This window comes from Pseudonaja textilis, chromosome Z (assembly GCF_049901715.1).
Source record: "Pseudonaja textilis isolate UNSWEBS1 chromosome Z, rPseTex1.2, whole genome shotgun sequence".
In the NCBI taxonomy this organism is placed as follows: Eukaryota; Metazoa; Chordata; class Lepidosauria; order Squamata; family Elapidae; genus Pseudonaja; species Pseudonaja textilis.
Window position 1 is genome coordinate 91,093,347 of NC_142008.1, and position 25,870 is coordinate 91,119,216.

General features: G+C 35.7%; 2 protein-coding genes and 1 long non-coding RNA gene across 9 annotated transcripts in view; 2 read left to right on the forward strand and 1 right to left on the reverse strand.

Moving 5' to 3' along the window:
• The window catches only part of STARD3 (StAR related lipid transfer domain containing 3), a 47,258-nt gene extending 36,172 nt beyond the window's left edge, over positions 1–11,086 (forward strand). For all 6 annotated transcript variants that reach the window (XM_087916369.1, XM_087916366.1, XM_087916364.1 and 3 more), the window contains 6 exons: positions 1,855–1,917; positions 2,466–2,561; positions 5,121–5,200; positions 5,287–5,391; positions 7,866–7,959; positions 9,266–11,086. In XM_087916369.1, the coding sequence (XP_087772495.1) occupies positions 1,855–1,917; positions 2,466–2,561; positions 5,121–5,200; positions 5,287–5,391; positions 7,866–7,959; positions 9,266–9,376 (549 nt within the window). In that variant the 3' untranslated portion in view covers positions 9,377–11,086. The remainder of the gene's footprint in view (positions 1–1,854; positions 1,918–2,465; positions 2,562–5,120; positions 5,201–5,286; positions 5,392–7,865; positions 7,960–9,265) is intronic.
• The window catches only part of LOC148124146 (uncharacterized), a 38,010-nt gene extending 12,711 nt beyond the window's left edge, over positions 1–25,299 (reverse strand). Inside the window, exon 1 of the long non-coding RNA XR_015740090.1 lies at positions 25,212–25,299. This is a non-coding gene — a long non-coding RNA (uncharacterized LOC148124146). The remainder of the gene's footprint in view (positions 1–25,211) is intronic.
• On the forward strand, positions 7,866–25,870 carry MREG (melanoregulin). Of its 2 annotated transcripts, none has more exons than XM_087916370.1 (6): positions 7,866–7,959; positions 13,978–14,068; positions 16,165–16,324; positions 18,443–18,533; positions 20,082–20,248; positions 25,250–25,870. In XM_087916370.1, the coding sequence occupies exons 2-6, from the start codon at positions 13,992–13,994 to the stop codon at positions 25,478–25,480; spliced, it is 726 nt and encodes a 241-aa protein (XP_087772496.1). In that variant the 5' UTR covers positions 7,866–7,959; positions 13,978–13,991; the 3' UTR covers positions 25,481–25,870. The 2 variants fall into 2 exon arrangements, with proteins under 2 accessions (XP_087772496.1, XP_026573356.1); XM_026717571.2 differs by lacking the exon at positions 7,866–7,959 and adding an exon at positions 10,484–10,613.

A 25,870-nucleotide genomic window follows, 5' to 3' on the forward strand; every position in this document is an offset into this window, starting at 1 on the left:
ATCCACTTGGACCATCCAGGAGCAAAGATATCGGCAGCGATCTCAGACCTCCAAGATCGCATGCCGTATCGTCGCAATGCCAGCTCCGCCCCCCCTAAACACACTGAAGTCTTTGAGGAAGAAAAAAACCTTAAAAACTTATAAAATATGTTTTTATATGCCTTTTTATAAGTAGGGATGTGGCTGTGTTTAGAATTAACCAGTATTCAAACAGATATTAAATAGTAGTCAATACACATCTGTCATCAATTAAAATTGCTCTGATCAAGCCCATATAAGGTTTAGCTGTTCTGCTAGGATTTTTCTGAATTTACTCAGTTGCCTCTTACAGCCAGAACCATACCCTCCAATTACAATAGATTGAAGAGATTTCATTATTGGACGGTATCAGTCAGGACGAGAGTTCAAAAAAAATTCCAGGCATTCAATAGACTATGGGACTCAGTGAAGACTGTCATCAACAAGTGGAAAAAATATGGCACAGCAGTGATGTTACCAAGAACTGGATGTCCCTCCAAAATTGAAGAAAACTAGTCTGAAGCGCTGCCAAGAGACCTACAGCAGGATTAAAGGAGCTACAGGAATTTCTGACAAGGATTGGTTGTGTAATACATATGACAACCATCTCCCATATTTGTCATATGTCTGGGTTGTGGGGTGGCAAGACAGAAGCCTTTTCTTACAAAGAAAAATATCCAAGCCTGGCTATATTTTTCAAAACTACAGTACATTAAGTCTGACAAAAGCATGTGGGAAAATGTGTTATGGTCTGAGGAGACCAAGGCTGTAAATTTTATGTCCATAGTTCCAAAAAGTATGTTTGGTGCAAAAAACAACACTGCACTACCAATAATACACCATACCACACAGTGAAGCATGAAGGTGGCAGCAGAGCCTTCAGGCTTTTGCTAAAATGCTGAAGACGAAGAGAAATATCACCTTTACAATGAGTCAGAGTATCTCCAAATCAACAAAACAATGGCTTCACTAGAAGAAAACTAAAGTTTTGGAATAGTCCATCCAGAGCCCAGATCTGAATCCAATTGAAAATCTGTAGGGGATCTGAAGAGGGCTCTGCACAGGAGATGCCCTTGCAATCTAACAGATTCGGAACTTTTTCAAGGAAGAGCGGGTAAAGATTCCCAAGGTAAGATGTGCCATGCTGATGGGCTCCTACTGCAGAATGCTGTCCTTTATGACTGAATGCTGTCATAAAATCAAAACGTGTTTCAACAAAGTGTTAATTTAAAGGGTATACACACTTACGCAACCACATATTTGTAAGTTTATTGTTTTTTTCACCTGAAAGATTTCAGCTTGTTTTTTAATTGACTTGTAGAACTTATATGTTATATTAGAAGTGGAAAAAATTCTAAAGCGATTTATTTTGATCTGGGGTTTTTTTTACTTCTCAAAACCCTGGCATTTTATATCCACTAAGTCATAGTTTAAATAGTTACACCTAGTCCCTGTCTTTTTTTTTTAACTTCTGTTGAGCCACTATAGCCTCTGAGATTAACCAAGAGTACTGTCTTAAGTAGTCCAACTGTGTGCCAAATCAGGCCAGCCAGGGCATATACTAAGAGGCTTCTTGGTGGCTTCACTCTCAACTGGTGTAACTGTCCTGGGTGCTTGCTGGACTAGATAATTTATAGAAGCGGTGGAAGTTGTTAGGCTGGCGGCTGGTGAATCAGATAGACAAGCTAGTATGGGATTGCCTGCTATTTAACCTTGGGGCCACCCCAGTTAATAAAAAGTGATGGATGTGGGGGGACTGCTGCAATGCTGGAAATTTTCATAAGACAGTAAAAGAACAAATGTTGAATTCTTGTGACTTTAATACTTCTTGTGCAGGACTTTGGGGATACAATTCATTTTCTCGAAATGCCATTCTATGGCAAGGTTTTCGTCCTAAAGGTAAGGTGCCTTTCAGCTTCCTTCCAAGCTTCCCAGACATCTTTCCTTTTCTACACCTTTTGTTGAAAATGGAGGGAGTAGAGATGGGCAGACACAATCCATGTTTTGAAAGGGATGCTTTTTGAGTAACTGGAGGGGAAATTACTGTGGGGTGATTTCTTGCCACCCTGTGCTATACATATTTATTTTTTGTGTCTAGCTGGTATTTCATTCTTTCTAGCACTTCTCCCAGTGATGTTCTTTGTTTGACAGATTTTAAATTGGAATATGGATGCATTTCAATTCCCATCAGACCTGGCTGACATGACTATCAGTTAGGGATGATAGGGAATTGGAACCCAACAACCTCTGAGCATCACAGTATTCTCAAATGAATATTTGTTTTAATTATTGCTTTAGTGAGTGTTGAGGATATGCCATTAAATGAGATGTTGGGGTGTTTAAGCTCATCCTTCAATTTCCATTGACTGGTTAATGTTAGTTACCCTTGTTACAACTGTTTCTCGGGGAAGAGGCTCTGTAATGTAACCTGTGTCCCTCATTTGCAGGCTATTCTGCAATGTCCAGCTGAGATAGTATACCAGGAGCTGATTCTCCAACCAGAGAAGATGGTCTTATGGAATAAAACTTTGCTAGCATGCCACGTAAGTCTTTCCAGACAGAAAGCTATTCTTCACTTATCACTAACATTATTTGTAGTATTGATTATTCTTATCTCTCTAATACCCCAAGCTAAAATTATGGCTCTTCTTGCTATGAACTGTTATCTTCAGGAAATGACAGAGAGGTAGAAGCGTGATTTCTAAACTGTTGGGTTTCTTATGTTATTTTGAGTTTTTCTTTTCAATAGTTATAAATCAGAATTCAGCATACTTACTCATCCTTTTGTTTGCTAAAGACACTTTTCTTAAAATACACACTATATTCTTAAAAAGAAATATATATATATTTATTTAAATATATATTTAAATAAAACACACATTCCATTCCAATTCAATTCTATCATTAATATTCATTAAAATCTTAACATCTTTAACATTTCTTTTCAATTAAATATCATACTTCCTTGGGAACGCTTATAAACTTTCCATAGTTAATTCTTTTTTTTTCATATTTCTCACTTATATTTTATATAAATCATTACTAATAATTAAAATGTTCCCATTTAATTCTCTCAATCACTTTAATTCATTTATTAACAAACATTCCATTACATAACAGTAAATATTTATCCATCATTTTAGTCATATTTTCTAAAATTATTTCTGTTTGTAATATAACAATGCTATCTTATGTACCTTTGCAGAATCCCTTTTACAATTAAATTTTCACCCATTATCTCTAAACAATCTTATGGTTACAATCCTTATATCTTTTCCCTGTTTCTCTATTTCTTGTTTCTGTCTTTTACAACTTCTTTTCCTTGCCTTCTTCCCCCTCTTCTCTCCCTTCCCTTTTTACCCCCTCGTATCTCTACTTCTAACTCTCTCATCTGTAATCCCCTCTTCTGTTGCTTTCTAATATTATACTTATCTTTAAAATTGTTCTTCTTTTTGGTTGTTTTTTCTAGTCTTAAACCTTTCACTCTCTTTCCCACCTTTTCTTCCCCCCACTTAAAATTATTTGATCATTAAAGATGGCTTCTTCTTTGTCCCAATCTTCTTGTTCTGCAAGTGTTTCTTGTTGTTGCTCATAGTTCCAGATCTCCATTTCTAAGAATTGAAATACGAAGCCAAAAGAACCTCTCCCTTCTTGTGCATCTTCTTTCCATTTTTTAAGTTCCATTTTCAGTTCTTCTAAGAGTGATACCATTTTAAAGACTTTTAAACAACCACCTGGTTAATTTTAGTCATCTAGATGCAAAAATCAAAAATCACCAAGTAATCCAAATAATCTAGGGCTGTTTCTTCTTGCTTCTTTTTTCCACTTTCTCTTCCTGGGGTTCTATTATTTTGTTACCAAGTTTCAGTTAAAATGTATACTTGAGGAATCTTGTTAAAATTGCACTAAAAGTTCCTTTTAGTTACAGTTCCATTCCCTAGTTCCAGGCAGTCTCCTCTATTTTTCCAGATCCTGCCCTTTTATTCTTTTTTTTCCTTCTTTCCTGCTTTTAAAAACTTTTAAATATCCAGAAATCTTTATTATCCCTTTGACTTTTATTTTCAGCTTAGATGCCTATTAATGTCAAAGTGGATTTTTTTCAATTTCTTGCTTAAGTCTCTTAGCTATCAGTATAAGGAAGTGAAGAAAAAAAAAACTAATCCTTTCCCTTCTCTCTCTCCTTCGCAGCTTCAAAATCTTCTTTGGGAACAATGTTATTTAATTTAAATTCCAGGTTACCTTACATTATTGCTTTTTCGGTTTAACCCGGTCAACCAAAACTTTCTCTTCGTATCTTCCTCCTGCACATTCTTTTCCAGTTCAGTTCTTCTATGAGGTGGCGATTTCTGACCACCGCTGCAACCGCCTTCGGGAAAGGGAGTAATGGCCAGCTGGGGAAAAGAGATGCGGCTCTCCTCAACCCTGCTGGCAATCTCCCCCTTCTTCACTACCTCTACGGGGTGGCTTAGCCCCGAAATCAGCTGTCTCGGAGCGCTCTGGCGGCAAGCACAGATCGAAACTGCGCACAATCACGAATTTTGGGTTGTTGCCGAAAAGACTCAAACCGGAAGACTACACTAAAGACACTTTTGATGCCACTTGCCTGAGCATTAGGATTGAAAGGCTTAAAAACATAGATCCCCCACTGAATTAATGCATAATGTATAATTTTAAAAATAAATAGAATAAATATTTATACTATTTATAAAATAAGAGGATCTTTGAAATGCTACAGAGTTACCCAGGATTTGCTACTTAGTTTTCATTTTCTATCCATTGGTTTCTGCCAACAGCAAGTATTTTTCTGCTTTATTTAATGACAACGCTTAATGTTTTTCCTTTGTCTTGTGCTCTTCAAATATATTGATTCAGAATTTATTCTGTTACCAGATTAAATATATGAATGTTTGCAGTACCAATCAGTGGTATTGTTTTACTCAGTGTAAATATGGAAGTTAATTTTGTGAACATATCTGAAATTAATCATCATTGTTCTGATTTCTTCACAAGTCAAAGGTGGTTTACAAAGAAATCATGCCAAGGAAATTTTCTAAACTAGCTTATGTTGGCAGAAGTGGGAAAACCTTCTGTTTTCTTACCAGATCTTGGAACGGATTGATGATAACACAACTGTATCCTATGATGTGGCAGCTGGTGCCGCAGCTGGTGTTGTCTCTCCTAGGTAAGTTCTAATTCAAACTATATTTTTCACTATCCATTTCATTTCAGTGAACTGATGTTTCATATGTGCTCTCTTTACAAATCAAGAGATTTTGTGAATGTGCGTCGGATTGAGAGAAGAAGAGACCGGTACATTTCATCAGGAATGGCAACAATTCACAGCTTGCGCCCTCCAACTTCCAAATATGTCAGGTATGAAAATCATATTGTTGTCCTATATCATCCCTGAAGCTTTTTCCAATAGACACGTAGAAAAGAGTAGGGAAAAATATTTTTTTAATTATAAAGCTTTTAGTTACTGTCTGCACTGGCAATGAAAAAAAAAATACAGTAAAGAGCTTCCTATAAAGCAGCCTTTTCTGAGCAAATAGTTTGCTTTTGACGTTCAGCAGCAGTGAGAGGAAATAATTTATTGTTCATTTGATAAGAATTGTAAATAATTTAGGAATATTCTTGTATGTAAGCAGAATTGTATGGTAGTACTTATAAATACTTGGGACTCCACAAGCATAAGTCAAGTCTTTTATTTATTTATTTATTTATTTATTTATTTATTAAATTTATTTGCTGCCCATCTCATTTCAAAGCTACTCTGAGCAGCTTACAACATAAACCCATTAGGAGAGGGACAGAGGGAGGGAGAGAGATGACTTCCAGTTCGTTTAGTGACTGTTAAAAGTTACGGTGGCACTGAAAATGACTTATGACTGGTTTTCACAATTACGACCTTTGCAGTATCCTCATGGTCATGTGAACAAACTTCAGATGCTTGGCAACTAGTTCCTATTTATGACTACAGCTGTGTCCCAAGGTCACGTGAGCCTCTTTTGCAATCATTTCACAAGCAAAGTCAACGGGGAAGCCAGGTTCATTTAACAACTTAGTTACTGACTGATCAACTGCAGTGATTCACTTAGCAAGCATGGCAAGAAAGGTCGTAAAATGGGGCAAAACAAATTTCTCATTTAGCAACAGAAGTTTTGGACTCAATTGTGATCGCAAGTTGAGAACTACCTGTGTAGTAACTAAGTAGCCATGGTGTCCCAAATATTTATACCATTTTTTACTTGTCTCATGTTGTGTTTTATACTTTTCAAATTGTAAGTCATATATGTGAAAAGTATTTCTAAAAACAAAGACCAAAATTCCCATTCCAAATATTTTCCAAAAATTCTGAAAGATAGTTGGACTCATGTTTTTTTATTCTTCTTCAAAGCGAAAAGGAATTTTTAAAATAGGCATTCAGGATAGCTGTAGACCTTTCTTACTCAGATACCCTGTTCCGTTTATATAGTTAACTGAAACTTGCCACAATGGTGGTCTTGGCCAGATTTAGAGAAAAGGCAAAGTATTCAGTTTTCTGCTTCCTGGAATAGTAGAAATTTGGAGTTTTTCTTTTATCAGCAGGAATTCAGACTTTTAGATCAGCAGTCTATAGAGTTCCTTGTGGTAAAACAAATGGAACACTCATCCTTCAGAATAGTTTCTGTGGTCTTTCATGTGTGCCTGTAATGAAGGCTGCATGAATAAGATACACCTTCTGACTTTAATGCAGAAGCCACCCCCTGGGACGGTGCATTTCAGAGCTTCCTACATAAAAGCATTTTCCGGGCAATTAGTAGATAATGTCTTGTGATGAGCAAACTCCAGTTGTGAGTAGTTTCCAACAAGGCCTCTTTGTTGTCATTGCCTTCTGCCTCGGGTAACCAGTCAGGGTGCCTTTGTTAACCACCTTTATTTTTCTAAGTAATAACATTAAAACATCATTGGCCTTTAACTCAGAATTTGCGTAGCAATTGGAAAGATATATGAGAGAGACTGTGTTCATTTCACATGTCAAGGTAGATTATCAAGTGTTATGTATCTTTTTCCTGTTCAAGGAAATTGAGTTTCTGGTATTCAAAATGCTCAGTTAAAAAAAAACCCTAGTTGTTTGCATCTGTTGTCAAGACATCAAACAGAAAAGAACTGGCATCTTTTCACTCATTTTTTTTCTCAGTATTTAAATTTGTGGGATATGCCTTGAAGGGCATCTTTCATGGTGAGAAGTCTAAGCAATCATGGGGTCCAGATTCATTTGGTTGAAAGAACACTGGGACTTATGGACAACTCTGTAATAATGCTTTATTTATAAATGCATTGGCATGGCGTAACCAATGCAAATTGGCACTGTTCCTGTGGTTGGTGGCTTGCTCATAACTAATTTCCCATGAAATGCAGCTTATAGATCTTAAAAGAAATCAATAAATTTGCAAAATCTTCAATAGTATGGCCTGGACCCAGTATCATTGACAGCTGCCTTCCCATCTGAAGTAGTTTGGGTGTCCCGTTTTCAAAGTGGTTGATGCCCTCTTTAGCACTCCATTGATGGAATGTTCGTAAGGTCACTTAAGCTCTTAAGCCAGAAGCTTATTTGTACTAGTTTTAAGTAGTTGGAGGTGGGATTGCACCTGAACTAAATCAATTAATGATTCTCAAAGGACATCATTAAAATCAAAAGGGTATAATGATAGTGATAATGCCTAATTTGTTTTCATAATGTAAGTGTACATTGCCTTGAACCTTTCTGTTCAAAGATTGGTCTGCCATTAAACTAAATTTTATCTTAATTTTTTCTGCTCTGTCAGTATATCTCCAACATTATTTATGCTTTTGGCTTTTCTCAGAGCAGAGAATGGCCCAGGAGGTTTTGTTGCCCTGAAATGTCCCACCAATCCAAATCTTTGTACCTTGTTCTGGATACTCAATACGGACCTTAAGGTAAAGCATATTTTATCTTTCTAGGACTTGATTTAATGCAGGTTATAATTGTAAATTGGTCCATTGTGCTTTACTGTACTCTAATATTAATTTTTCAACACAACTGGCTGACTACTACTGCATTGTCTTTGGCTCCTTGGTGTTTGTGGGATATACCGAACAGAATGTTACATGGATTGTATAACAACCAAATTCTGTTGTAATACATACTTTACTTCCTGCAGTTCCTAGGAGACTCAGTAATGTATAAATATCACAGATTAATTCAATTCTCAGGTATTTTGCAAAATGATGTCCCACTGATATTTTCATTCTAATTGGTAATATGAGTCTAGGAGCCATGGTGGTGCAGTGGTTAGAATGCAGTATTGCAGGCTAATTCAGTTCACTGCCAAGAGTTTGATTCTCACCGGCTCAAGGTTGACTCAGCCTTCCATCCTTCCGAGGTGGGTAAAATGAGAACCCAGATTGTTGGGGGCAATAGGCTGACTCTGTAAAGAGCTTAGAGTGGGCTGTATAGCATTATGAAGCAATATATAAATCTAAGCGCTATTGCTAAGTGCTATTCTAATCTACAATATAGATATTTTATGATATCCATAAAGTACTTTGATTACAAAGTCTATATAAAATATAAAGTTATCTATATGGCTTGGATTCAGTTTCCTGCAATGGAAGTTTTTAGTTCCCAGGTTAGTTTTGTTTAGTTCCAGTTACTGTTGCTGTAGTTTCCTTTTTAGAGAATCATGGGAGAAATTGGTGGTGTTAATCTATGGCCTCTCTAATAAACAAGCCATTATTTGTTTAAGTGAACCCAATAATAGCTCAATTCTGCAATCTTCCCCATCACAGTGCTTACATTATTATAATCTTATGATTAGAAATGGAACTATATTGTGATGGGAAACTATGCTTTGTATGCCAAATGTTGTAGATTTCATTTCTAAATATACTTGACAAAAAAAGTTGCCAGAAATATTGAAGTTCTGCTTGAAGTTAGTGTAGATGAAATTGAACTAGACAGACATAGTTGTACAAAGTAAGTTCCTGGATTCTTTGTTTTGTTCATTTTAAAAAGAGAGAATAACCACAGTTTGTGGTTAACCTCATTTACTCAGTAATGTCTCAGGTAAAACTGAAGATGGATGGCAGAACTGGGAAAGATCTTGCTCTATCTTAAGAGGCCAAATATTTATAATTATGTACCAAATATTTGATAATTTGACTAGATTAGACAAGACCAATAAGAATTAGAATATATAAACATTAAATTTATATGTTTTGATTTGCTTGTTTTGTCCTATAGGGTCGGCTTCCCCGATATCTAATTAACCAAAGCTTGAGTGCCACCATGACAGAATTTATGTTCCACCTGCGTAAAAGAATTATGGAAATCACATCAAGATCTAATTCTTAAAACTTGGTTTAACATTGCCTTTTGAATGTTCTGTGAACCTATCAAGGCCCAAAGAAGTGGATACTTCTTCCTACTAGTTGAAAAAAAATATTTAGCTGTCATTCAGGATAAAAATGAAAAATGAGCCTGTGGCCAGTGATGTCAATGAATAGACTCAGGAAGAGGAGATAAGATGGTTGATGGTTCAAAACAGAACATATTGAAGAGAAAAATTAGGGCAAAATCTTTGAGATCTCTTGCCAATGATCAAAGTTAACATTGCAGTTTTTGTGCCAAATTAATTCATAAACGTAATCGCAAAGTCCTGTGGCTTAACCCCTAATACTTCTATCTGTCCCTCTTTTCTCCCTTGACATGGTCATACTATTTCTGACTAATATAAACTCATAAACACATCCAAATGTGAAGAGTACCATCAGGTAATCCTGCATATGAAGTCATTGGAGTGCTGCAGAATAAGCCAGATAATTTTCTAATCACTGTTGTATTAATTCTGGACCCTCCTTTTCTTAAACAATGATGTATCCCTTCAAGACAGAGGACTGAATTGCCCAAAGGTGTGACCATAATTTGACTATGTGTCCTTGAAGAGGTGATGGTTTCAGGAAATGAAATTCCCACTATCTCCATTGAATACACGGATTAGAATTATGCTTCAAATTTGTCTTTCTGAGCTGCTGTTCTAGTTTTATCATGATTTTTTTTTTAATTCCTTCTTTCCGAGAATGTGAAGAAGGCCCCCATCTCTGTCTGCAGAACTGAACCTTCTACAGTGGCTGACATTTCATAGTTTGATTATGATATTCCATCCTGTAATGAGTAGGCTGGAGGACTTGTTAATTAAGGTCAATATATATATATATATATATAATTCAGCTTTGTTCGGGTATTTTCCCACGTCATTGTAGTTGTGCTTTTAAAGTTGTAGCAACGTTTCGGCAGACGAACACAATACAGAAGCCTGATGATGGCAGATGAGATTCTGCCAAAAAGTTGCTACAACTTTAAAAGTACAACTGTAATGACGTGGGAAAATACCCAAACAAAGCTGCCTTGTTTTTCAAGGATGCATGTTAAGTGCAAGAAAAGCTTACTTGAAAACACCTTGTTACCTGCTTCTTTTCCTTGCCCTGACAACATCATGAGGCGTGTGCTGGATCTGCCATAATAATGAATGGACCTTCTTAAAGCAAAGACAAGGGTTATCACCAGACCGTGAGGATTGTGCTTCCTTAAAGTGGATACTTGTGGTCCATCTTCTTATCCCAACATTTATTTTCAAGATGATTCCTTAATAAATTCAGGTCCTGAAAAGGCTTTAGGATATGAACCGGACTAACAGTTCCATCTGTCTTATATATATCTTGCCTATCACTATTGAAGCGAAATCTTACTGCCTATCATCTCTGGGAATAAGGAAAGTCATAAACAAGAAGCTGCTTCAAAAATATTTTCTTGATTTTTTTAAATAACCTGCACCATCATGCAATATGTGAATATATTCTCATTTCAAAGGATTAGTAATCTTATTTAAATGCCTTCAGTTAATTTTACACATTCTGGATATCATTGGGAAGTGGCTTGTACTTCTTTGTAAATCTAACAGATTTCTTTGCCTTTACGCCTCATTTAAAAAGCCACTTCAATTAAAAAACATGCCTTTGCTTCAAATATTTGAGAATTAATCAAATAAAGTAATAATAAAAACTTTACTGTCTCAATGTGTACTTCTTTAAGCCTGATGTATCTTTTTACGTTCAGCTTTGCTAATCTAATCTAAATTAATTTTTGTTGTCATTGTTTTAAATATTTTTTTTGTTTTTCTGTGTTATGCAATTAGTGGGGTTTTTATATATATAAAACATGACCCAAAGTCTGCTTTCTCATAAATACACACCTGTTCCGTTATAATTTATCTAGCATAAGCATATCTGAGATTTTCTTTATTTATTGCATTTAAATAATCTTATGAGAAAGAAACAACAAAGGCCCTTGTGGTGCCTTGAAAAAAACACAAAATGATCTAATGTGTAAAATACAGGCCACAGAACTATGCTTTAATAAATTATTAGCCTTTTAAATGTAAATTAATGTGGTTATTAGCTCAATTAAGACCAGTTACCTATTTTGATATCTCACTTTGTGGCTTATACATGAAAACTGTTTGCTAAACATAATAGAGCTTGCCAGCTACTTAACAATATGACGTCCAAATTCAGAATTTCTTTAGGAATGCAGTTTAAAGTTCTGTGCTGCAAACAAGCCACTTCTGTGAGCAAGAATTTTTGTTTAAGCTGGATGCTGGCTGGTTAAAAGACAGAATTGCCTGAGATTTTAGTGTGAACCTACAGAAGTGGGAATTGAAATTAATTCAAAGAATGGAGAAAACCAATGGAGCTATCTATATAAGCGATTTGGCTATCATGAAAGGGACAACGAGTAATTTTGTTGGCACTTGTCCAACAAATAGGAGGAAGAAAAATGCATGTGAGGTTTTCTGCCTTAGTACTCAAAAGTAACCATAGCTCTTGAAATGAGAAACATTTTAATATGTTGGGATTGTAACCTACAAGAACAGCTGCTTATTAAGAAATATCCTAGTAACAACTTAATAAGAATCCTATTAATAACATTCAGTGAAGCCAGTGCTTTTCCGTTTGGTGGCTAAACAGAAAAGAATCTATGGAAGATTATTTCAATATATGATTACTGCAGCTAGATTATTATATGCACAGATGGAAAGATTCAACACCAACCACTATGAGCAATGGTTGTTGAAGCTGAATTTGCTACATTTTGCTGAACTGGATACATTGATTTATTCAATTAGAGAAAAAAACATCAAAATTTAATGGTGACTGGAAGCCTTTAATGAACTTTTTGCACATAAATGAACTTGCAATTTATGGGTTGATGATTCGACTGGATAGATTATAAAAAGAATAATAGTATGATGTAACTTTAAGAATAGAGGTTAAAATATATTGGTACTTAAAACTATTGTGAAGACTATCAGAAGCCACTTACATCCTTTTTCTTTTTTTATATTGTATTAGTCTCTGTTAGTTTTTATTTTCTTGTTTAAAAGTAACAAAATACAGATAATAAAACAATCCTAGAGCAAATAAGAGTTCTGACTCCCAAAGTAGTCTTATTAAATCAAAGTTTACAACTATTAAAATTACTGTGAAATATTGACTGCAATTAAAATTGAAATTAGAAGTTTCATTCATTTCGATTCTTATAAATTCCTATTTTCTTAGCTATAAGAATGCAGCATTGTAACAATCCAATCATATGAAACTAAAATTCTAAATCTAAAGTGTTTTGCTGGTGCTTTGTATATAAACCATAAGCTATAGCCTAGAACAAAGAGAAAAATATCCCAAACCAATACAGGAATTTAACTGACATTTTGTCCCGTCAACCTGCTTTATTATAAGTATTTGTGGCGATATCACAAAGATATAATCAAAGGTCACTTAAAAAAAGTGGTTTCTTGCACTTCTGAGGATGTTAAATTTTAGCTGAAGGAATGTGATTCATCCTCATTTTGTTATTGAAGCTAGATAACTTTTATTGCAACCTGACTTCCAGATGTCTTGGTGCCTGTAGGCCAATATGAAGTGGCCAGGACTGGAAGATTCCATCTGAAAGGAGCCAAACTGGGAAAAGCCATTTTTAAAAAACTTGAGACAAAGCTATCAAGGCAGAAAATTCTCTAGCTTAGGCATTCTTGCTTGGCACAAAACCCCCATTGAAACCAAGCATTGATACCAAACACAATGTTTGATCTCAGAAATTATGTTCACTTTTGTTTTGGTAGGCCAGGATTACAGTTTCATACCAATCATATCATGGTTATGAAATGAGTCCCATCCATTAGTCAGTTGTCTTGGGTATACTGGGTATTTTGTCTTTAAAAAATTACAAGATATCTCACAACTAGGCTAATTCTTTGATCCAGAAGTCTTTGGGGACATCAGTAATTTTGAGTGTCAAGAACACTGTCAGAAACTGGCCACCAATTTGTGGAATGACAATTCATTTAAAAACCCATGTTCTAAAAGTCAAATTAATAAGGTAATTACTCACTGTTTACTATCCTAGTTTACCTTTTGTATGGTGAGGTACATTTCCTGACAAACATGGACGTACAGCCTCCTTGTATTTTTATTTTCTAATTATATCCATGGAGTTTAAGTGAGGTTCGTGGCAACTCTTCCATTTTTAAAAAATTAAGGGAATACACAATCAAGTCAGGGGCTCCAACCAGGTTAGATAAGTGACTTACTGCTTCCTAGAAGCACTTCATTATTTAATACGGCTTTAATAAGTCTTGAGGAAGATAATAAAAATGAACGTACTCTTCTTCCCATGCCAAATGCCAAAACCACAATATATTATGTTGAATTTTGCATGTTTTGTTCAAATGCCTTAAGCTATGGAAGATTGAAGGAAACATTTCACATGATCTCTGCTTATGACTGTCAGGCAGTATTTAAAAAGAAATATAAACTTCCTTGCCTTTTTTTGCAATTTCTGTTATCCCTATCATATACTCTGATATACTAGTTAAAGGCATATTTTATAATCTGCAGCTTTTCCAAGTGACATGGATTTCTTGGGCCAAGTGTGTTGTTGCTGTTACCACAACGAAGATGAATTGGAGAAGAATTCGTTGATCACTGGGTATGTATTTCAGCATTTCACAATTATCTCAAGGTTCCATAAATATGATTGCAATAGTACAAATTTGCAAATCTTTTGCTTTGAAAGTAATGCTGGAAAGTGGAATATTTAGATCCATCTCCAGGAGTTTTCTAGCATTGTCCGTTCTGTTGCTTGTTCCCGTTGTTTTCTGTGTCTCCTCTAATTCTAACCGAAGGACAACTTTTTGTATTCAACATGTTATTTTCTCATTAGGCTGATCCCATCCCTATATTTTTCTATGCTTTTAGCAAGGGACAAAAATGTCCTGTACTTGCATGGGGCCAGATGACTTGTGGGACTACCTCCTTCCAATGGTTTCTGCCTGTAAATTTGGCAGGGTTGGACATGCTCTGAGTACATTTATGAAGCAGTGTCACCTACTGAGCCTCAGAAGCATGCTTTGTGTGTTATGGTGCCTACCTTATGGAATGGCCCCGACCCTTTTGGCCTTCAGGAAAATAGTGAAGATCTGTTCTTTTCCTCCAGGCACTAAGGGCCGGGATTTGATAGGATTTGACCTCTAATGGATGATGGATGGATGGAAGTTTTTAACAGACCTCAGCACAGTTTATCGCATTGAATGATTTTTAATGTTATTATATTTTTATTTCGTTTGCTTCCCAGAGTTCCTTTGGGAGATGGGCTACTATATACGTTTGTTTAATAAATAAAAGCAATATTTCTGCAGCCTTGGGGATGTTTGTTTATCTCTTCTGAAGCTGCTGTTTGGGCTGCATAAAGTAATGGCTTGTTATTAGTATAAATAGGACAGCATCTGTGAGTGCTTTTACTTAGCTTCAAGGCAGTTTTCTCCTGTTCCTGTTTTCAACAGGATCTGATCTCTTAATCTCTTGAAATTAATTTCATTATGGTGGCATGTCCAATATCAAAATATTTTGCTTCATTCTGTATTTGCAAGTTGACTCTAAGTGTTCTCCTTTAATTATAATCATAATTCCTTCTAGTTACCTCTAGTGTCTAACCTTCAAAGTCCTATTCAATCTTTATTTTTTAAAGAATTCAAAACAAGATGTCACGCTTAGCCAAAGAACAATGTTACACAATCCAGCCAAATTTTTCTTTATTTGATTACATATTCAATCTTGACAGACTAATCTTATACTACCCTTACCCAATGGATGTATCCTGGAGATTTTAGGAAGTGGTTATCCTAAATCTTATCCTCTTCCTATAACCCAGTTTTGGGCCATGTTTGCTCTTATCTCACACCCCTCCTTGGAATGTGCTCCCTCCTTCTGGTTAGCCTACTGGGTTACCAAAACATTTTCCAATGGGAAGCATTCTGATGCAATAATAAATTACTAATTCCAAAATTTTAAATTTTGTTTGTAGCGTTCCAAAATCTAAGCTCTAATTATCCTTTTGATGTTTAAAAAATAAAAGTTGTATTTAAACTTCTTTCACTAACAATTAAAGGAAACTCATCCAATCTTTTCAGATTTGTTGATCCAAAGCTTCCTGATAGTTGAAAAATAGTTAACAAGCAATGTTAAAAAATTATTAGAAAAGGAAGTATATGAGCCCTGCATCCTTTTGAAGGTGCCAACCATTGTTTGAGCAAGCTTCTTCTTCCAGGGCTCTAAACCAGGTAGAGGCAGTTATTTTGCAGTCTCCTTGTGAGGAGCAGCTATTTGGAGCACTTGTGGGCAATCTCAAGTTCTCTCCTTGTCTGTTTTCAAACGTGTTGCCTGGCTAAGCAATCCTGGGATTCCATAGTTGCCAAGGTGTAAAATACTGCTCCAGAGGAATGGTGATGGATCCACTAGAAAATGTGAAGCCACAAGAGTTTGTGAATCCCAATTCAGCAGCCATGTCTGAGATCCAATTCCCAGACATAGCTTTGAATATATCTGAATATACAAAGCCCTCAGTCTCCTGAAAAGTCTGTGCAAGGTCTATAGCCTTTAAATATTTTGGATGAGATAAATGATACACCATGGAAAAGACTAGGCTAGGCTAGTTTCAATAATTCCATTACAATGCATTGCTATGGATTCCCCTTACACTTCCCTCTAAAAGAAAACCTTGAAAACCTTTTCCACTTTCTATTGCAGTGACACCTTTCAGTATTTCAATAAGTTACGGAAATGGCGGCAATTAGAGGCAGCTAACTTGTGGAATGAACCAGCAGACTCTGCTCATGTGGAGCGGGGGGATGATCATGAGCTTCACAAGCTTCTAGAGAAAAGATCAAAAATGTGTCGTGGGTCAGAGGTAAGTGGCCCACAACAGTTGGAGCTCTTTCTTTCATATGGAGTTGAATTTAATGATGTGGAATTCAACCACATGTAGCTTGATATATTGGCAGATATAGTGAATAGTTTCTTGTGTTGTGTTCTCTGTGTGAAAGTGGTGAAGTGTGTGTCAAGAATGCTCATTAAAAAAAATGCTATTGCTGCCTTGAGCCAAGAAAAAAAAGGTAAAAATAAAAGCATAAATTGGACTTTTTAAGATCATTCTGAAAATGCTTGTGGCTACATCTAGTTACGGCTGGGTTTGCTGTGTTATCATTCCATGAACTGTTTTGTCCATGACTTCTAGAGCTCATAAAAATTAGAAATGTGATTTTAATTACCGTACTCCTCATTCTCAGAGCTCTGAAACTGTAGCTAAATAACACTATGCTGTACAATGCTACAAGGGAGAGTGGAAGTGGTGCTAATTTTTTTCTACCAAATTGGCCTTGATTTCACCTGAGAACTGTAACTTTACCTAAACAGACAAGTATTTCCTCCTAAAGTAGAATATAAAAATAATAAACTAAGCTCCAGATGCATTACATTCTAAAATGGTCCAGACAGATCTGGAGTATGGAGGTCTCATTGCAGAGGTGTCTGGCAGAAGGTGTGGGTGTGTGAAAGAAAGATGTTGACCCACAGACATGTAATCAAAGCCCACTTTACACGTTGTCATGCCCCTGTTGGAATCTGATTCCAAGGGAGAGGTCAAGAAGCTGACAGGGAGTGGGGTTGTGGCTCTGGTGGCTGTGGAAGAAACTGGGGAAGGACACAGTCTGGCTGGGCATTCAAAGGAAGACCCAGGGCCACCCCCTCTTCATCCTAGGGCACACAGGGAGGAATGGAGAAGGGACCAGCACAAGTTACGTAGGTTATGGGGGAGAAAAGGGCCATGATTCCCTTCATTAGCTGCTGTTGGGAAAACAGGATTTAAAAAGGGTGTTTGCGCACAGTAATATGCTGGAAGCAAAGCATTAATTATTTTGGTTTGTCAAGTCTTATCTGGGTTCTGGTGTCCTCCCAATGTTTATTTGGGAAGTCTGCTATTCCTTATCCTGCCCTGTCTCGTTAATTGCTGCAGCGTGGTGTGTGTTGGTTTTTATTTATAATTTATATGTACTTCAGGTTTGGACTGAATTTCTTCCCTTTAAAAACTGTTTCTTGGGAGAGTTTTTTTCTCCAGCCAATGATAACTGGACATTGGGGACCAAGTTGGAGCTATTAAAGGGATTTTACCTACTTTTGTGACTTTGTTGCTTTTGTGCCACACCCCGGGTCATCACACATGTGTTATGTGTTATATGGTTGTGGCTAACATCTTTATCTTTATGACTTTCCCGTGGACTTGGTACTTGATGACTTTCATTGCTACTAGCAATATCAGGTGGATGGAAGAAGGATGGAAAAATCTAATAATCAAAACATCATCAGAAAGGGATAATGATGTTTGGATTCATTGTTTAACTCCCATTCTCTTTCTGGGCCTCCTGGTTCAAGATTTCAGTATTGAAACCCTGCATAGATTAGGAGCAGAGTATCTCAAGGAATGCGCTATGTTTCAGTATGGTTGCTTTTGTCATCTTTGGAGGCACTTCTCCAGCAAGTGGAGGTCTCCAACAAGTGGAGCAAAGTGGGTAGCTACAGGGAACATGTTCTTTGCATTATGTGGAAGGAAAGTAAAGAAAAGGATGATGGGCATCAAGGTGAATGGACTCAATAATAGTGGTGCTATTGGAAGACCTGAAAGACAAGGTGAGGGACAGATCATCATGGAGAAAATCTATGTAGTCACTAAGAATCAGCAATGAGTTGATGGCATGTAATAATCATTTGATTGTATTTTGGTTACTCTTCTTTAAAGAGTAGGTCTAACAATTGTGGTTAATCCAAAAAATTTCAATTATTGGGTGGATTAGAAGTAAAAGTATTATTACTATTCATATCAATCATATGCTCTTTTTTCCTATACAAATAAGTATAAGGGTTAATTGAAAGTCACAGCCCTTAAATATGCCCCCTATAAGAGCTTGTATTTTACTGGTCTGTATAGTTTAGGAATTCTTTTTTCTTTTCTGTTCTCCTTCTTCTGATAAAGGGTTACCGACGTTTGAGCTTTGACATCATTGCCCACCGACAGATCCGTCAAAAGATAAAGGATCGGTGGAAACATATCTTGGAAGTCTTAGGTAAGCGTCCTGATAGTGAACATTTTTTCTGGTTAGAGCTATGTCTCAAGTTAATTTATTTAACTATTGTATACTTTTTTATTCTAAAGGAAAATTTAAAAATTATAGGCAGAACCTCAGATACTGTTTCTGTTGTTTCAGATTGTTGTTTCAGATTTAAATATAAAATACCCAGTAAGAGTAAGATAAAGATTGATTTTTCTGACAAAAAGAAAAAAGAAAAATCTATGGAAAGAAGGGTTCTATGTATTTTGGCTATTTGAAGGGCTTTCATCCCACAAAAGTTGTTATTAAAAAAAATAGAGAATTAAATAGACTATATGGAATTTTCCCTTATTATACAGTATTGCAAGGTTTAATAGGCTTTGATAATTGAAACAGGAATTTTCAAATTATTCCAGACCACAAAATCTGTTAGCTAAAAAAAGATCTTGGAATCCCTGATCAAGAGACAGAAAAGTAGTGATATAAATGTGGCAATCTTTAAGTAAACTTTATCTGTCTATCTTTCTGCCTATCTCTTTCTCTTTGTCTCTGTGTGTGTTTAAATTGATCTAAAGAACAATGATTAAGCAAGTACTTAAGCCTGGGGGGGGAAATTCCCCTGCTTCTCAAGGTTTAAGCTGATGCTAAATTTGGGCTGCCTGACGAAAAATTACTGTAGAATTTCCCTCCATTGGCTTGTATCTGTGTCCATCTTGAAATCAGGCTTGGCCCCTAGCAACTGCCTGAACTAGTCTCTTCATCTTCTTAGCAATGTCTTTCGTAAATGTTTTGCCATTGTCCTCTTCCTATGGCTGAAAGAAGTGACTGGCCCAAAGTCAACCAGCTGGTTTCAGGCTTAAGGCTGGACTAGAACTCATAGTTTCCTGATGCTTTTGTTTCCAGATACCGCTACATAAAATTGGCTCTCCCATTGAATTTAGGGGGATCCATGTTTCAGTAGCTTCATTCTTGGGTTCTGTAAGACTTGGGTACAAGTGGAAGATGGACTTGTAAAAATTTCAACTACACAGGACTATCCTAGTCTAAACACTTTCTATTAGTGCTTTTTGCTTATATTTTCCCTGAGTAACGTGGCACTGAAAATTTAAGGTAGAGATTTTTTGGACCTTTTCAACCACAAATGTCATTCCCCCACCAACCCTTCTTCCATGTCCCTGGATTCAGGAAAGGCACTGAAAACTGTTTTTGATCTTAATACAAATGGAGGATGGCAGACATCATTTTTTTGTCTGTAATTGATGCTCTGATTGGTGCCCCTTTACTGTTTTATAGCAGTAAAGTTAGATGGTGATTACGTTGTACAAAGCCTTTTCTTTTGTAGCATATTGATTATAGAGGATCCCTTGGTGTCAAATTAAAGCTTTTTATATGTTCAAGAATGACTAAATTGCAATCTGAAATTTAGTGAAATAACTTTGTATACTTGTTTGAATGTGCATTTTCATGTTGAATTCTCTGGCAGTGCATATAAATACAATAGAAGATCATTTACTGAATAGCTGTGAATGAAATATGAGGGTTAATCATATTTTCTCAATACAGGATTCAAAGCTGAAGCAGATGGCCTACTCACTGTAACTTCCTGTACTCCTTATGAATCTCTCCACAATCCTCAAGAGGCCCGCAGACTCCACACTATCCTGGCTGAACAGACATCAATTTTTGGTCATCACCATGGTGGTCCACCAGAGAGATATCTCTTTGTCCTGGTGAGTAGGGATGAAATTGTAGAGAATACACTGTCTAGACAGTGCCCTGTCAGAAGCGGCTCTGGATATTACTCACAGCATCACAGAAACTATTTTGGAGGGTGAGAACAGCAGCTGCATCTCTCCTAATTAATTGGAACTTGATATAGGTCTTCCCACAATGGTTAACCTAATGTAGAGCCAATGTAAATTGATTCCTTCTAATGTACTTTGTGGTTCATGGCCTGGAAAAAAATATTTTGAAAGGTGGGCTGAGGCAAAAGCAATCCATTTTAAAGTGAATAAATGTTAGAAGACATTGGGGCAACTTTAACAAGAGTTGTTACTGCAGTATTCTCTCATCCTCAAGAAGGTCATATGAATAGCAGTAAGAATTAATCCTTAAGCTACCAGCAACCTAACTGAAATCATTATTTGTGGAACACAAATATATGTTATGTATATTATGTTTTATGTTGTTATGTTACATTATGTTACATTATGTATTTATAAAAGATTATTGCAAAATATAACAAGAGAAATCTCAAGGTCCAAGTTTAGGTACCCTTTTTGATAGAAAAAGAAAGCAATGAGGATATTAAAAGGAAGAAAGAGACAAACATCGGGTGGTGGGATTGAGAGGAATTCTACTTTCAGCTGCCATTGTCCTGCTCTTGGGAGGCTGGGGTAAGCAGTGATGTTTCTGCAAAAGTCAAAGAAAGCAAAATGGTGGCCGGGACTTATAACTGAAGCCCTGTGCCTTTTTCTTTTTTTAATATACATTGCCTGTGCAACTGTTAGCCTGCAAGGCCATTCTGACAGGAAGCCCAAGGGGTACTAACTGTCATTATTTTATTTTATTATTTTATTTTATTTTATTTTATTTTATTTTATTTTATTTTATTTTATTATTTTATTTTATTATTTTATTTTATTTTATTTTATTTATTTTTTTTTTTTTATTTTTTTTATTTTTTTATTTTATTTTATTTTATTTGTCAAGCAAGTATTAAATAACAGGTATAAGTATAAATATGGTTATGAATACATGAAATGGATACAAATAAAGAAACAATAGGACAGCGATAGTAGGCACGTTGGTGCGCTTATGCACAATAGTAGACAGTCTAAAGTTAAAGTTTTTGGGGTTTGGGAAGAAACCACAGAGTCAGGTAGAGTATTCCAGACTTTGACCACTCTGTTGCTGAAGTCATATTTCCTGCAATCAAGTTTGGTGCAGTTTACCTTTCATTTGTATCTATTGTGTGCTCTTGTATTGTTTTTTTAAAAAAACAAATTTTATTAATTTTTAAAAACAGTACACAAACAAAGAAAACGTAGAATATAATAACATAAGACATCTTTTCTGAAAAACAAATGAAACATCTTATTTAAAGACAGGATAATTCCAAATTATCACATTTCCATACAAGCACAATTTAATATGTATATTTATCTTATCTGTTCAACTTCATATCTTTTCCCAACTTCTCTTTATTTCTCCCTTTCTTTCTATTCAATTTTATTTCTTTTGCCTTGGATTATATATATTCATTGTATCCATCTGTCTTACTTACAATTTTGTTATTCTCTTCCAACATTCTTCTAGCGTTTGATTAATTCAAACATAGACAAACAAAACACAAAACATAAATACATAAAACTGCTTTTTGGAAAGTGGCTTACCCCGGGTTACATCTTTTTGTACAGACATAAATCAAATTCATGCTCACTTAATATACTATTTCATATCTTATTTAACATTCTATATTTTCTATATATTTTCACTATTCTATTCACTCTCTTAATTCTATTTTATTTATTTCATCTCAGTTTAGATAATTATACTTGCATCTTTTGTGCGTTCTCTTTCAATTATCTATTTATCTTTTCTTTCTAATACAATATTTCTCCTGTTATCACTGGTTGAAGTATGACAACTTTTTATCTTTCCCCTAAATTTAACACTTAAAATAATACATACTTTCCATACTGATTCTGCTTAGTACATTCTAAGTACTACATTTTAGAATAATAAAACAAAAAAAAGAGAATTAAGTTTATAATATAGTAAAAACAATATTCCATAGGAAGTTAAACTCTATTGTTAAATCTTAAACGTTTTTATACATTCCCTTTAATGCATTATTAACTCATATAATATTTCAGTTTTCTAACTCGATTTCAAATACTAGTATCTACAATATAGTCTTATGTACTTTTGCAGAATCATTTTTTTAAAATTATATTTTACCCCTTGTCTCTGAAAAAAACCTGTTTTTTAACATCTTGTTTTAAACCTTTATGACTTCTCTTTCCTTTTTCCCTTCCTTTCTTATCAATTTTAGCCTTTTTGCCCCCCCATCTCTCAGACTCCACTCTCTTAATCTTCCCTCTCTGTTGTATTTCTCTTTTCTGTTGCTTTCTGACATTGTATCAATTTTTCATCTTATTTTTCCCTTTCTTGGTTGCTTTTTTAAGTTCCGAGTTCTCCATTGTCTTTCCCCCCTTTCTCTTTTCTTCCTCAGCTAAGATTATTTGTCCATTAAAGATGGCTTCTTCTTCTTCATCCCAGCCTTCTTGTTGTTTTATTTCTTGGTAGGTAGAAATCACCATTTCTAAAAAGTGAAAAATAGATCCAGAAGAGCCCTTGCCTTCTTGTTCTTCTTCTTTTAGCTTTTGAAATTCCATTTGCAATTCTTCAACAGATAATGCCATTTTTTTAAGAACAACCCAAAGGTTTTTAATCTTTCAAGAAGTAGTTCCGAAAAATCCCAAAGTCACAAAGCAATCCAAATCAGAACAAACTGTTTCATTTAAGCACTTTCTTCTTTTTATATTTTCTCTTCCTGGGGTAGAATTCAATTACACAGTTCCAAAGTAATTTTTTAGAAGTCTTATTGCCATTTATTTCTGGTCTTATAAACTCCAAGCAGTCTCCTTCAGTACAATCTTAAAATAAGTTCTTTACCTCTTCCCTCCCACTTATAGCAAAAAAAATTAGTTTTTAATTCCAATGTTCAGAAATCTTTTATCCCCTTGGCTTTAAATTTCAAGTTTAGTTACCTCTGTGCCCAAGCAGGTTTTTCAGATTTCCATCTGCTATTTCCGTGGGGAGGGAGAGTGAGAGAAAATAACTTTCCTTTTCAATTTTCTTCTGCCGCTTTTACAGTCTTCTTGGGAAACAATCTATCATTCAAGCGATTAAATTTCCAGGGTATTTAAAGGTTCCTTGTTGTCCCGGTTCAGCCAAAAACTTTCACTTTCTCTGACTTCCTCCTGCACAATCTTACTCGGCTGCAGGCTTCTTTGTGGCGGCCATTGCTGATCGCCGCTCCACCGCCTTGGGAAAAGGAGTTTAGCCGGCTGAGGAGGGGGTTTGCAATACTCCCAAGCCCCTACCCGGATCTCCTCTATCTTCAGTTGCCTCTACAGGGCAACCATATCCTCCAGATCCAGCTGGATCGGAGGCACTTCGGCGGCGAACGCAGCAGGAACCGTGCACGATCGCAGATTCCTGCCACCGCCGAAGCCTTGCAAACCGGAAGTCATGTGCTCTTGTATTGTTGTGGTTGAAGCTAAAGTATTCATTGACAGGTAGGACATTGCAGTAGATAATTTTATGTACTATACTTAGATCAGACCGATTGTAAGTTTACATTAACAGAATCAGGCAAGTCTGAAAGTACTTTTCTCTCCTTTCCGTTTACTTTCCAGAAAACTAGGAATGGTTCCTTCTGAAACATTTCCACACCCTCTCACCTTCTATGGGGTTGATACAGCTTTTACATTCACCAGTTGTGCAATCTATGGCTCTCCTTTCTGTATCTCAGGATTGTTTCCATATATCCTTACAGCAACTGACATAAAAAGGGCAGGTGTTTGACAATAAGGCCTTCCATCTTGACCTTTTTGATGCAGCCTTTCCATAGGCATCCCTGGGCTTAGGCCACCAAACCCATGCTTCAAAACTCTGGATGACAGAGTTTGGATTTTTCTAGATCTCTTTGTTGCCATCTAGCAGCAGAAAGTAAGCATTATTTGGTAACGAGGATAAATCCTTCCTTTTCCAACAATGCTAATGGAATTCTTGTCATGGTTCCTAACAAGCCATATAGGGAGGGAATTGGAAGTTGCTAGAAATAGGATTGTGGCTGATTAAAGTAAAAGCCCCGAGAATTTTCTTAAAAACTCTCCAAAGCCTCTTTGGCTTCCATTCCTTTCTGGTTTTGCCTAGACAATTCATTGAGAAGGTATATGCCATGTGAGGCCTGAATGTGGTGGGCCTCCAGAAAGGGAGGAAAATAACCTTTTCTGCTCCATTTCATTACAGTAGCCTCTCTTTTCTACAAAATGTAGATATGTCATTTCAGTCTTTGCAAATAATGTAATAGGACATTTTTATGTCAGTGAAAAATCACCTTAATTAAACTAATTTTATTATTGTTTGTTTGTCATTGTGTTTTTATTGCATTAAGTGATAATACGATCACTCCAATCCTTCGCTCAACTTCTGCTGATAACTAGACCACATGTTAAAAATCAAAAGTTATTACCTTCTGTTTATGACCAAATAAAATTTGCTTATGCTCTTCCTTTAGGAGATATTTAAGTGGAATTCTTCAATCCCTCTGAAATGTTAATTTTCCTAGACTTGCACCAAGAAGGATTTTGAATGTTCTAGATTCCAAACGAATTCCTTTAAGCATTTTTCCCCATTTGCACCAAAAATGTGGAGGAATCACTGTGAACAGTATTTAAAGAAGTCAAATTTTAAAAAGTTTAATGAAACTTAACCAAACTAATACTATGTTTAACAAAACGTTTGGGAGACCTGCCACCCCAGAACTACTTCAAAACCTTTACCTCCTCATATTTACTATGCCACACAGTTTTATGAGATGGAAATGTAATGTAATCTATGATTTACTGCTAATTGGGATTTTGTGTAATTTCTTATTATATTTTTGATGTATTTTTTCACCTTCACTGTGCTTCCATTTTTTTATATCCGAATTTCAGGACCGGCTTATTCTTCTTGATGTGGGAGATGATTTTCTGTCAGCCGCACGACACTTTTATCCTGCAGAGGAAGAAGAAGACAACATGTCTTGGAGTCATGGAGGAACATCTACTCCTAGTCTCATCTTAGTACAATTAAATAATGAAACTCAAAAAGAAGCTGAAGTAGAAGAGGGGGTGGAATTAAATGAGGACTATGCACATTTTGGAGAGGCAAAAGGAGGAAATTGAAGAATCTGAGGAAAGTACCATGAAGAGAAGCCAACTCAAATAATTTAGTATGGATCCATAAAGGATTAGAGCAGGGATTCTCAACCTTCATTTCTTAAATCCCACCAGTTATCATAAGAATTAGAATCCACATAGTACAAAATAAAACTCTCCATTCACTGACAATGAGAGCTGTACAAATAATCCATTACTAAATTTATCATGTACAGTAACTTTTAAAGACTTGAAATTTCACTTTGTTATTCTGTGTCCCAGCTAGAGTGCTTCTGAGTCTCATTGATGCCATTATTCAATCTAACTAACTTATGTGGACTTTTTGGAATGTAATATAACTAACATTATGGACCTTTTAAAAAGTTATTTTTCATAGAATAAACTTACCTTTCTTTA